The sequence below is a fragment of the Callionymus lyra genome, chromosome 2, assembly GCF_982586985.1.
Source record: "Callionymus lyra chromosome 2, fCalLyr1.hap1.1, whole genome shotgun sequence".
In the NCBI taxonomy this organism is placed as follows: Eukaryota; Metazoa; Chordata; class Actinopteri; order Syngnathiformes; family Callionymidae; genus Callionymus; species Callionymus lyra.
This window is the reverse complement of record NC_141819.1, coordinates 24,937,673-24,951,064: the sequence shown is the minus strand read 5'-3', so window position 1 is coordinate 24,951,064 and position 13,392 is coordinate 24,937,673. Positions and strand designations below refer to the sequence as shown.

Genomic DNA, 13,392 nt, shown 5'->3' with positions numbered 1-13,392 from the left:
TTATTCTTATTATATTGTTGATGTTGAAATAAATAACGTGGGGCATTTAATGCGTGTGCGGACGTGGTATTTACATTTAAATGTGAACTTACAAAAACATAAATAGTCACATTAATATTCGAATGTTTAAGTAGGATAACATAAAAAAACAACAACGTTACTTACTTACTTAATAATAATAATAACATCGATAATAGTAATAATAATGATAATAATTATTATTGATCCTGCCTTTTGTAATGTTTTACTTTCTTGTTTTTAATGTCTTAATACAAATACTATTTATTATTATGATGATGATGATGACAATAATAATAATCGAATAATAATAATAATAATAATAATAATAATAATAATAATAATAATAATAATAATAATAATAATAATAATACGCGGGAGTACAGTTCAAGTCTTGGTTGTTATCATCTGTTCACTCGGTGACTCATCTCCTGACCTAAGGACCTCCTGGTTTGGACCTCCGGAATCACGAAGTGTTGGCATCTACTGCCTTTGTCTGACAAGTCATCCATATAAGCAAAAAAGAAAAAAGAGGGGGTGGTGGGGTCTGCAGAGGGGAGGCAGGGGGGAGGCAGGAGAGAGGAGGGGAGGCTTGCAGCTTTTAGTAGCACAGACACACACACAGAGGCTTCACTCTCAGAGCCCCACATCCAGCCTGACGCATCCTCCAGTGAGTCCCAGCGCGCGTTCCTGCACCGGTTTGTGACGAGCGCGTCGCGGCCACCAGGACTGAGGAGATACCGGGGCCTCGATCCGTGTGGAGATCCCGCTGTGAGACTTACCTCTGCTGAGATCCCACCGAGCAGCTCGTGTTCCTGGACCCAGCCATGGTGTGCACCTGTCCGACCTGCGCTGCTGCTGCACCGGACTCTTGCTGAAGACTGGAAGAAAAAAAAAAGGGGCAACTTTTGGGGGAACGAAGTTGGTTGTCCGAGCAGGAGGTGGAGCGGGAGACCCACCATCTGTACGAGCGTCCCTTCCTTTTTTCTTCACCTAATACTGCTACTAGAGAGGCGAGACGGCGACTTCAGTCGATTATTTGTCTTTGCTTTGCTATCCGATGGATATTCACTGCAAGGCGGACCCGTTCAGTGCGATGCACCGTAAGTAGTCCAACCCCCGGACCGAGGCACCCGTTCTGCAAAAAATAACCACAAAAATAATAACATTTTTTATTCTAAATCCTATTTTACTTCGCGTTAAAATAATCATAGTGACATTATTTTTTATTATTAAACTGAACGTTAAAAAAATTGTGAATTAATTTTCTCCCACACGAGTTCGTAGATTTAAAATATACATTTATTTTGTATAAAAACAACTTCGTAAACAAACAGCATGTGTGCGCTTAGGTTGACGCAATTTCCCGCGCTGTTTTATTGAAACCATTACCAAGAGAAGAGGAGAAAAAAGAAAAGAAAAACAACAGTAATACTAAACATCATCCTACCTGTTTGTTGTATTTTTGCTGGACGTGTTTTTAAATAATAGATGAGCTCCTCGTTGACAAAAATAATTAGTAATATGAGTGATCAACGCTTGTTTAATTATTTAAAATCTGCCGTGCTGCCAAAAATACTCGTAACATAAACCATGGGTTTAATTTTGAGAAATATGAGCTGTTGGATTAAAAACAAAGCGATGACGTAAATACTTTAGCTTCGAATTAAATGAAAAAGTATTCATCTCCGTTTATTATATTCCTCAGCGTGAGGTGTACATTTTAAAGCTGGTTAATATAAGTTATATCAAACAAAACGACCAAATGTTTAACATTTACACTTGTTTTTCTGTTTTACAATAAGGCAGGAGAGAAAATAGCATTAGTTTTGGATTAAATAATACCAAATATAACGAGTAAACTAATAACTACGTGCAATTTGAATTAAATGCCATTGTGGTGATACGATTCATTAAATATATATTATTAAATACTTAATTTTTCAGCACTAGTTATTTATAATAAATCAGGCTTTGCTGTTTAAACACAATCTTAAAATTATATTACATTTTGGAACGGCAGAAACATAACAAATACAATAGTATTAATAATAGAGAGAAGACTAACACGCTTTTGCACACAACTTTATGTAATGTTACGCTCGTGTGTGTGCTGCTGTTGTGTCCCACGTAGGGCACGGAGGTGTGAACCAGCTCGGCGGGGTGTTCGTCAACGGAAGACCCCTCCCGGACGTGGTCCGGCAGCGGATAGTGGAGCTGGCCCATCAAGGGGTGCGACCCTGTGACATCTCGAGACAGCTGCGGGTCAGCCACGGTTGCGTCAGCAAGATCCTGGGCAGGTGAGTCCCACCCACTGACCCCTGCACGCCGGGACAATGTTGGGCTGTAGAAACAGATGCGAGTAATAGGAAATAAAAATATATACATTTTAAGAGGTTTTGATTGTTATATTACACTTTCTATTGTTTTTTCTCAAGACAGCAATAATTAAAAGCGAATCAATAAATGGCCTTTGTTATTTAATAACGGAGCAATTAAAATGTGTAAATTTAAAGTTATAGATCGTTGGAGTAAACTTTTTTTTTTCAATTTGGATTAATTTAGACTAAAATTAATTTTTATATTTTTATAAATATAAACCTTTACATTGTTATTCAAACTTAAATTATTTTAAACAACAAAAGTAAATAAAACCGGAAGTAGATCGACTGAAATTGTTTGTCGAAAAATTGAATTTAAATAGTTTCTATTTAAATATATTTTAAACATACAATTAACCTTATTTTTTTGACAACATGTAATTAAAAGGTAAGCGCTTTAAAAAATGATTCCGTGTTTAAAAATAAAAAATAAAGCACTCTGGCAGTCAGGTGACTTTGGGACTGTCGCAGCCATTTTTCCCGCGAATTGTCATCACATCATTGTAGACTATCTTTTGGTCACAGATACTATGAGACCGGCAGCATCAAACCGGGCGTGATCGGGGGCTCCAAACCGAAAGTGGCGACCCCAAAAGTGGTAGACAAAATAGCGGACTACAAGAGGCAGAACCCGACCATGTTCGCCTGGGAGATCCGGGACCGGCTCCTGGCGGAAGGCGTCTGCGACAACGACACCGTCCCCAGCGTCTCCTCCATTAACAGGTAAAAAACAAATATTCTTTTTTTTTTTGTTCCTGTGTCTTCATATTGGAAACCATTGATCTGTGCGCGCGCCGCGCAGCCGCAGTCCGGGGCTCGTCTGAGCAACTTTGTGCAGCCACGGTGGTCTCTGAGGGGCCATTCAATCTTTCACTGCAAACTCCCTCAACAATCAGCAGTACATCCAGGACTGAGTGAATCTGTCGAGATGAAAAGCGATCAATATTCGGTGACCAGATCCCGTGGCGCTATAAAGCAGGGCCAATTTTCCTGAGCACAGCTAATGTGAGGAGCTCACTCTCCATCACACACGCTGGGATGTTGTGTGAGGCTCCTGGAGCCCCAGCATAGAATCTACAACGAATGCATGAGGTAAATATTATAGACACGCTTTGACCTTCAAGCTTTGACAAGCAATCTTAAAAATGGGCATTATTAATGACGTATAGAGTTCATTAAAACGCAGAAATAAGCTTAATATAAATTAGATTTGGTGATGCCAAATATCATGATGTATTTTTACTTATTTTTTTATTTGCAATGTGAATTTGTTTGGTAGATAAAAATTACAGCAAATTATTAGCTTTACATTTAAATTAAACGGTTTGTTTTTTTAAATTATCAACCTTGAGGATAATAAAAAAATATATATTTATGTTTTGCATGTCTTATGCAAAGACAGTAAATATAATTTTCCTAATCTTGAAAGCTTGTTAAGCAAATATTTAAAGAATAAGAGGTAAAGTTTCCTATTTTAAACATATATTTTGAAATATAAACAGAAACATACATTCATATTTATTATAAACGTGTTTTAATTTTGTAAATGTATTTTTTGGGTGGTTTTCTCAAATTACTTTGATCATTTTACCTGCAGGTTCAAAGGAAATACATTTTTTTAAATATATATATCACAGTAAAACTGCATCATATTTAACGCAAAATAGAATTGCCCTAATAAAAACAACATTGTACAAGCAGATATAAAAATGTGAATGGAGTAAAAGATACTACTATAACAACAATACAATATTTTAATTCACCCATGACAAAAATGTACAAAACAATATTTTTTGAATGTAAACAAAATCAATTATTTTTTTAAATGTGCCAACATATGCAGGTAATCATTATTTTTCGGCGAATACAACCACTTGAAAATTATACAAAAACATTTTTTTACTTTCAAATTAAGGTCAAACGAGCGTGAGAAATAGAAATGAATATATAGAATACTTCTTTAATAATACAGGATATACATTTTTAAATGGAAAGTTTGCTAAATGCAGCCTAATAAAGCATATTCTTTTTTTGGTTGTACTGGAAAACATTTGGTGATGAAGAGCTTAATTTTTTCTGCCCACTTTACGTACCATATGTATATTGAATTTTAAGTTATTTAAAAAATAAAAACCATGCATTTAGGAGGCAAGTTGATTTTGCACGAGTTCTAGAAGTGGACTGGAAACGGGTAGATGTCACCACAGAGCGACCTGGGACACCCCCCGCCACCCCCCACCACACGGTCTGGAACACACACACAGAGCGCACCCCCCAGCAGAGATCCCTGGTGATGAACTTTGGTTAAGAGGCAGTGTTCCATAGAGCCAGCATCAGCATTACATTTTAATGAGCTGAAGCACGGACAGCTCCACACAAGACATCTTTTAAAAGGCTGAGGAAAATTCATTTCATGCTTCGTGGTCGCTTAAAAAGCCCCATTTAAGGAGGCTCAGACACATGTATGTGATAAATTCAGAAAATGTACATTAATATCATTAAAAAGACGCATATAAAGTTTTTTTTTTTCAATTCCAATTAAGGCTTTCCATTTTGCTGGAGAAACTGGAGTGTGTGTGTGTTTGTGTGTGTGTGTGTGTGTGTGTGTGTGTGAGAGAGTCTTTGTTTGTGTGTGAAATTGAATCGTGAATACAAAGAGCGGTAATTCTATCAACTGAATGTGACGTCTTCTAAATGGTTTTCCCTTTTTAGTGCAGGAGAAACATGAGATTTCAATTTTCCCATGGCATAAAGGAGAAGTATTTGTTTTTTTTCTTTCTCTCCAGTGTGAGAATAGTTTCTGCAGGTGATGCTCCAAAATATCAAATCAATGGCGGCAGATAAAGTGCTTCATTCACAAGTACAGTTTCACACGAGTTGAGTACTTTTTCCATCAACGTTGAATTGAATTTGGAAGTAAATTAACCCACAGAGGCATTTAAAGATCTTGTCAGAGTTTAGTCATAGAAAAAAGGACATATTTAAAAAAGAAACAACAACCTTTTTTTAGTGTGGAAGGCATTAAGTTAACCACACCCAGTAATTCAGTTTCTAATACTTTATTTATTCATGCTTATTCTATTCTAAATGTTTGCATCTGTCGCATCAATAATAAGAATAAATGTACACTTCTGTATAATACTCAATCTATTTGCCTTTATGAGGTTTTATTTACTTTAATTTATCATTAATCTCAGTGAATTTATTGTTAACATGACTAAATTTAAAAACATTATATTAACAATCCGAATCAATTAAAATAGGTGCATTATGAAACTGCTATTATTTCTTTGTTGTATTTTTATATATATTGCTTAAAAAATATACTTCTTAAAAATGCAGTTATTTGAAAATCTTGATTAAAAGTACTCGTGTGAAATCTAATGATAAGTTACTCTAGCAACCTTTTTTAAAATAACATTTTGACTTATTGTACTCTGAAACTATAGAACTCACTCAAATAATTAATTATTTAGAAACCTTTATCTCACTATGTATGTTATGTCACAATAAAAAATAAAAAAATGTATCGCTTGATCATTAAAACTGTCTCACGGGTTGCCGCTAGCTAACGTTTGTTTCTTTTAGCAAGTTATCAAATGATTTTTCTGACACCAGCCAAAGTCAACGTTGAGTTGAAATGCCACTTAAATGATTGTTATGTATCGACACTCCACTAGAGGTCACTCTATTGTCCCCCCTCAGAGCAACTTTAAAAGAGTTGCAAGTACAAGATAAGAGTCTTTCCAGTTGAGTGACTCTGACCGTGACCACTGAGTGTTCTCTTCTGACCTCAGGACTGTTGACAAAAGACGGCGCCTCATCCAAACACCTTTCCCTCGCATGCATTATTCAATTGTACACAGATCCAGCCGTTAAGAAAAAAAAAACACGGCCACCAACAAGTAAAGCTACCCCGCTGGACGAGAAAAACACCTCCTCGATGGAGCTCGATAATATTGATTCAGATCTAAAGCAATTTTAATATTTCTTGGGGGGATTTTCAGCCTAGTCATTAATTCATTCTGCTAAATTGCTTATTCGATATCAAGAACATGGACACCGAATAAAGTCTATGAATTTATGTAGCAACACACAAGTCATGGGGTCGAATAACTGGAGGAAGAAGTGGGGAAAAATTAAAACGTCAATATGCAACACTGCAAAAAAGTCCTGTTCCCCAGCTTCGCCTACGGGGAGGCATTAGTTATTCTTTCTTTTTATGTTGTTCCATTCGTTCCTCAAAGGCTTCTAGTGCAGCATCGATATTTGAATCATTCGACACATTTCTGGATGTAAACAAAGGCAGGATGGTTCACAGAATGGAGAAATACCGTGGCTAGAAGTGAACTATGAAGAGAGTCAGCGTTGTAAAAAGCATCATTACCTGTTTATAGTCCGGCTAACACTAGAATTAGAAGGATTTTGGGGAATAAAACAGCACAGTTTCCCTCATGAAAAAGACGTGTCGCTCTTGATAACATGCCGCGACTCTTTGCTTCGATCAAAACACTTTTCCGAGAACGTTAAGTTTCCCTTTTCCCTACTTTTTCTCCTCCTCACACCATACTTTGTAACAATATCTCAATCGTCTACATCAGGGGTGACATCTACGAAGACTTATTTCACTTATAAGTTAAGAATAAAAGCTCCCGTATCACCAAATTCTTCACGGATAGAAACAAAGATTTTAGGAATTTTTTTTTTCGTTTGACTTGTGTAGCATTTTAAATTTTAATTTTTGCAATTTGACAAATGTCTCTGGTTGAATAATACAGTTTCTAATGAGACTCTTGGGCCGCGTAGAATCTGCCTTAAGGGCCCACAATTGGTCCCGGGTCTTTCAACATGCTATATGGTCTGTTAATCTGATGGATGCAGAAAAAATAATCCAAGAAATATTTAATTAGTAATGTATAGGTTTGAGCCTCATTGGCCACCTTGACTGCCGGTGTGTAGGACAGAGTTCCAACTAAAAAGCAGCATCTCTTGCTTCTGTCTGAACTCTTGTAAAAATCGCCGGCGTGGCATTCATGATGAATAGTGTGAAAGTTAACAAATTATTGTGACGGCTCCTTTTCTCCCCAAGTGCCATTCAGATTAAAGGAATCTAATGCTGGCGTGAGCTTGTGCAAGGCAATAAGGAACTATTGCTTTCCTGTCACATGTAATTTATAGCTTTCTATTTGCATCTGTTTGCCCATGTGACTAATCCCCAACTTTTTCTCCCTGAGCCACGATCAATACAACCTCATCCGCATTGGCACACCAGGGAATGAGGGAGGGGTGGCGGTGGGATGGGGTGGGGGGGGGCGTCCCTATTAAGGCTACAGAGATGTTTGATCCGGGGGAAGTGACGGGGCCGCGGCAGGGCCCGAGAGTGTTTCCACGTGGAGGGGGCTGATTAGTGAGGGCCAGGTAGAGCCAGTGGAGCCCATCATTGAGGTGAATTGATGTGATTTCATGCTTTGTTTGCAAGATCATTCACACCCAAAGAGTAATGAAGCCCTAAAAAAAAAGAATCTCACCTGTGAGGTAAAACCTGGAACCACATCCGCCTCCAGTCACATTTGACAGGGAAAATAAGTTTTTTTAAAACACTGCTTAGTAATGCTAGGATTGTCAGTTCGTCAGTGTCTCACCTGTCATAGGTAAATATACCCATAACACCCGAGCGTTTGTACTGCTGACATCACACTTTTGTTGACGACGCAGTACGTAAACATACCATTGGAGTCGGTTGATTTGTTTAGATGGTGCGTCTGCTGAAAGTTTACCTCATCAAATCCCACTTTTATAACTGATATCTAAAACGTTCATTCATTTTATTCCGTCACGGGGTGCGAAGGGCTGAAGCCTATCCCAGTTTCCCCGGGCGAGAGGCAGGGGACACCCTGGAAAGGACACACAAAGACCGAAAAGATATAAACCTTCATAAAAACACACATACCTACGGACAATTTAACAACGTTCCCAATCAACATCTGTATGTTTTTGGACTGCGGGAGGAAACCGGAGTAAACCCAGCAACACGGGGGAGAACTTCTCAGATCTTTCCATTTCTTAAATCATATTTAAAGCAACAAGATGAGTAAATATCTGTCTTTATAAGGTGTGAGTCTACTTGGAATAGTTCAGGATAGTTTCAGTGTTTCTTGATTTACTTGGTTCACTGAATTTTCTGAAATACATGGTCTTTTATTAATGTTATCTTATACTTTGAAACATCAAAATAAACAGTTAACATCAAAAATAGATTGTTCACGATTCGATTTGTACAATGATCTGGTCCCAATGTAGTCTGTGTTTTGAGACCTGGACCGTGATATCGGACAATACCTCTAGAAATGGGTTAAGATGAGAAAAGTTACTGATACACTTTGACTTTAGATAAAGCTCCTGACCTGATACTTACCTTCATTCAAACAACATTTTTTTAATTAAGTAGTTACTTCTGTGTGTGTCATGTGACTAACAGAGAGAGAAGAAAACATGGAAAGCTTTTTGTTGGTACAATGTCATAGCTATTCATGTTAGAATTATTGTTATTATCAAGAAAACATGTCTAGATATCAGTTCTTAAATTAAACTCTTATGATCCGTTTTTATCTTATCTATCCTTTAGTTGAACCAGACATTTAAATTAACTAGAGATTAAAGAGAAATCTTATGATACATTTGTTGTTTACGCGACTATAATTCATGGTAGTAGCTTGAAATAACATGCATAACAATACATCTTTGGTAACCTCTAAACATCATAGACACTTAATAAATAAATAAATTCAGGATTATATTGGAATAAAGATCCAAAAACTCCCTGCATAACTTTATTTCAATGGTTGTTGTTCCTCTAAAACACGGTTCACATGAAAAATCGGTGTCTTTTCGTCTGCATTTCCACAAAAGCAAGGAAAAGCTAAAGGAAATCTTCCCTCTTTTGTTGCTCAGGATTATCCGAACAAAAGTCCAGCAACCGTTTCATCCGTCTCCTGATGGCTCATCGCTATCGGCGCCGGGCCACACCATAGGTAACATCGGACCAGAGCTCGCTCGCAGGCTCCACAAGCTGCTTTTTTTCACAGCTGTGTCTTGTTTGTTTTTAGTACCAAGCACAGTGTCCCCGCCAGTAACCAGCGCCTCCAATGACCCTGCGGGGTCTTACTCCATCAATGGAATTCTCGGTATTCCAAGATCCAACGGGGAAAAGAGGAAAAGAGATGACGGTAAGATTGATTTTTTTTTTTCCTTGTGTGTGTGTGTGTGTGTGTGTGTGTGGGTGTTGGGGGAATAAAATAGTCTAAAAAGGATAAAAAAGTAGCTGTCTTTGCTGAGCTTGCAGCCTAAAAACCTGGCTGCTGCTCTGCTAGATGACCCTTATAAAACACCTGAACTCTGCTACACCGCTGTGTCAATCTGCCAAGGAGTCTTTTTGATTTGAAGACACGACCTCCACTGTTGTCTCCTGCAATTAATCTTTATGGAAGTGATTAAAGGGCTTTAGATAATTACATGTCAAGATGATGTAGCCGACCACCCGGGTCAGTTGAGAGAGCGGCAGTGGCTCTCGTGGAGCGGCGCTGGCTGAACAAAAGTGCCTCCACTTGTGCTGCTGAAGTGGTCGGTTAGTGGATATCAGGGAGCCTGAGGCGATATAGATTATTGGTTCTGTAAGCAATAGGCTTCCTTAATGTCACTACATAAGTAGCTGATGAGAATAGCTAAACAGTACGCTGCGAGGCGAGCGTGGGGATGATGTGGCTGCTAGGGGGGGGGGGGGGAAAGGACAGTTATCTCAAACTGGGTGGGGAATGAGTCCCTTATTTCTGGCGGAATGAGAGCTAATCAGAGCTCTGCTGCAGTTTACATAGCAGTCCTCTTTGTTCTGTTTGTTGAGACGCTCCGGCTTCTTCTTCTGTTTTTTGTTTTTTTTGTAGCGGGATATTGAGTGGAATTGATGTTTTATGTGCAGGCGGGGAGGGAAGGGATGACTAATGACCTGTCAGAGGTAGATTTCCTGGCAAAGATATAAAAACCAGCATGACGTGGACATGGCAAATGACATAATCAAGTCTTTCCCCCGTAAGAGATGCAATCGCGGCGGCATAATGCAAACGTCTGGCATTTTCAAGGGTTCATTTCCAGCCGTTGGAGGGACCCTTTCATATTAGCCGGCGTGTAATGTCTAGTCACCGGATGATAGAATGCACACATTTTTATGCAGATTGCTGCTGAAGGGCAAAGAGATATTAAAGGGCAGGAGGAGGAGGAATAAGGTGTGTGTGTGTGTGAGTGCTGGGGTGTGTGTGAGACAGAGAAGAAGAGCGCCTCTGTTCTTTGGAGGTCTTTGAGGTGACGTGTTTGGATGGATACTCTCAATGATGGCGCTCATGTGCCGCCGCTCCGGTGATGGAGCTGAGTGTGTGTGGCTTTTTTATTGATGCGTGTCAGTGCAGGATTGACGAGTGATAAGATGGAACACCTTTAAAACATATGAGCTTTTTTTTTACATTTGTGCTTTTATTTTGAAATTCACAAATCCCTTTTCCATAGCTTTTAATTTCATTTTTGTTAATATTTTGGATCGTTCACCCCATAACCATATATATGTGTGTGTACACCTAAATGTGATGACTAAGTAGGGGTGTGTGTTGGCAAGAATCTGACAATACAATATGTATCACAATACAATATGATATATTGCGATACTGTAGGAACAAGGATATATTTGCAGTACTTGACTTTGACGTTGCAGATTTTATTGACCACATGACTTTTGACAAAGTTGTTGTTGAAACCAAAATATGTCCAAACATCAGCTTTAAATGCAGCTGGAGTCAACTGTATCCTCTGGTCCTCAGTCATCGCCTGGATCTCGCAGGATTTCCTCGTCCTTTAGGACGTAATGACTCGCTTAAGTTTAATTGTAACACAGAAATGAACAAATGAATATTATGAATATGCAATAGGATTTGAAAGCAAAATAAAGGAAATAAATTATGAACAAGATAACAAATTGATACAGTGCTGTTGAATATCAATACAGTTCCGTCCCAAAAATAATGCGATTCGTTGCTATTTTCTCACACCACTATTATTCACTGGGTAAATAATCTACTATAGTTCTATAGTACAGTTTATAGGAGATATAGTATTGTCCACTCAAAAATAATTTGATTCTTTTGAATATAATGGATGAAAACTTGGATTTTCCAAATATTTATTCTGCTTTAATTCAACTGGCCTAATATGTTGAAATTTTCAACAACAAACCACTTTTAAAAAAGGCCGGACATTACTGCTAAACATTCACAGACGAACCTACTTTCTCTGTCATTAAATAAGAGAAGATATTCAAAATAAAATCATCACAAAATCATCAGTTGAACATCTTTGTGTTTGGCTATAGATCTCTGATAATGATATTTAATCTCTTATTTAGCTATTTGATGCAGCGATATTTGATCTTATTCCCAGAAGAATCTTGATTATGTCGTCTTTCTGAGCAGTTCACCACAACTGTCTGCTCGCCTCTCAGCAGGTACGAGTGTATCTAGACTGTTAATTCCTGGATTAAATTCCCTCGCAGCAGCGTGGTCGTCCCGGAGCTCTATTTAACTGGCTAAGCCTCGTGATGATTATGGCACAAGCAGCAGTCATTACCTTGAAAAGTCTAACAGAAGTGAGCAGAGCGAGAGGAGGGTGAGGGGCTGGCGTGAGGAGGGAGGGGGGGCCGCGGCCAAATAGATTGGCTGTGTTGCCCCAAGTATTTGTTTTAGGCTGTAGCCATGGCTCAGCGCCAAGGCGAGCGGACAACTTTCCAAGTGGCCTTAAAAAAAAAAAAAGGTCCCCATTACTGGAGGGATGTAGAGATAATGCAGTGCGACACCCGTTATGTACACTGGGTCTCGGCGAGAGGAGCGTCAGGGACACAGGTGTCATAAGGGCCATTAATCTGCTTTTGTCACGTGGAACGGCAAATTAAAAGTAGCATGTTACACTTGGCAGCCATTGTTGTGGAGCCAGCGGAGAGAGCGCTGGTGAAGATGATGACCACGGCGGTCCATGTGACACGGATTTTAATTCGCTGTTCCGTACAGAAAAGCTATTACCTCACGCATTAGCATCCAGAGGATGTAGCGGTCGGTCCCGACTTATCACGAGAGCAGAGACTTCAAGAAAGATTAAAATAAAATCACTCACACGTCCAATATGTGGATTATATATATATATTTTTTTTATTGTTGAACACATTTGTTCACATGTTCATAAAGCAGCCATTCCGTCAATGGATATATTTATAAACGTTGTTTTTTCCAGGGATTATATCTCAAATATTCTTTTCTAAAATATATGTTTGCTTTCACTTTCCACTTCTGATTTTCCTGCTGAGCACCTTCAGTTACTTGTATAAAAATGTGTTTTGTTGCAGAAAGTCGATTTCAAAATGTGTCTTTTTTAAGAAACTACTGAATGTTTTTCTGCGTTTTTGGTTGTCAATTAAATACTTGTCAAGTGGGTTGAAAACTTCTTTCACATTTAAGAATCCGGACAATATTCAGCATTAATATGAATAAATGATTATGAGAGACTTAACATTAATGTGATATTTTTAATAATATATGTGCTATGTATTGATGTAAAGATCAAATCAATACACATACGTGCCGTAAAACATAGTAATTTTATAATTAATGGATTTTATTTTATTGAAAAAATAAAGTAACATATTGTGATGTATTTTATCCTTTAACAGAAAATATATATATTTATAATTTCTAAGTAGGAAAAAAACCTTTAAACTCTTAAATGATCTTATCTTACATACAGTATCTATTTCTTTAATATATAAATTTAACGCATCCTTTTTTTTGGGACAGTAAAATACCTGTGTTGATGGCGAGAAGCAGCGAAAGAGAATATTTGTGAGGAGACGTAGTTTTTTTAGAATATCTCCGAAGTCAACAACAGCAGCCAGTGGCGGTGTGAATAG

At 38.1% G+C, this 13,392-nt stretch overlaps 1 protein-coding gene across 2 annotated transcripts in view; it reads left to right on the top strand.

Moving 5' to 3' along the window:
* The first annotated feature begins 1,003 nt into the window (after positions 1 to 1,003).
* Positions 1,004 to 13,392, top strand: part of pax2b (paired box 2b) — a 33,626-nt gene continuing 21,237 nt past the window's right edge. For both annotated transcript variants that reach the window (XM_087784274.1, XM_087784275.1), the window contains exons 1-5: positions 1,004 to 1,121; positions 2,153 to 2,318; positions 2,925 to 3,122; positions 9,351 to 9,430; positions 9,506 to 9,625. In XM_087784274.1, the coding sequence (XP_087640400.1) occupies positions 1,079 to 1,121; positions 2,153 to 2,318; positions 2,925 to 3,122; positions 9,351 to 9,430; positions 9,506 to 9,625 (607 nt within the window). In that variant the 5' untranslated portion in view covers positions 1,004 to 1,078. The remainder of the gene's footprint in view (positions 1,122 to 2,152; positions 2,319 to 2,924; positions 3,123 to 9,350; positions 9,431 to 9,505; positions 9,626 to 13,392) is intronic.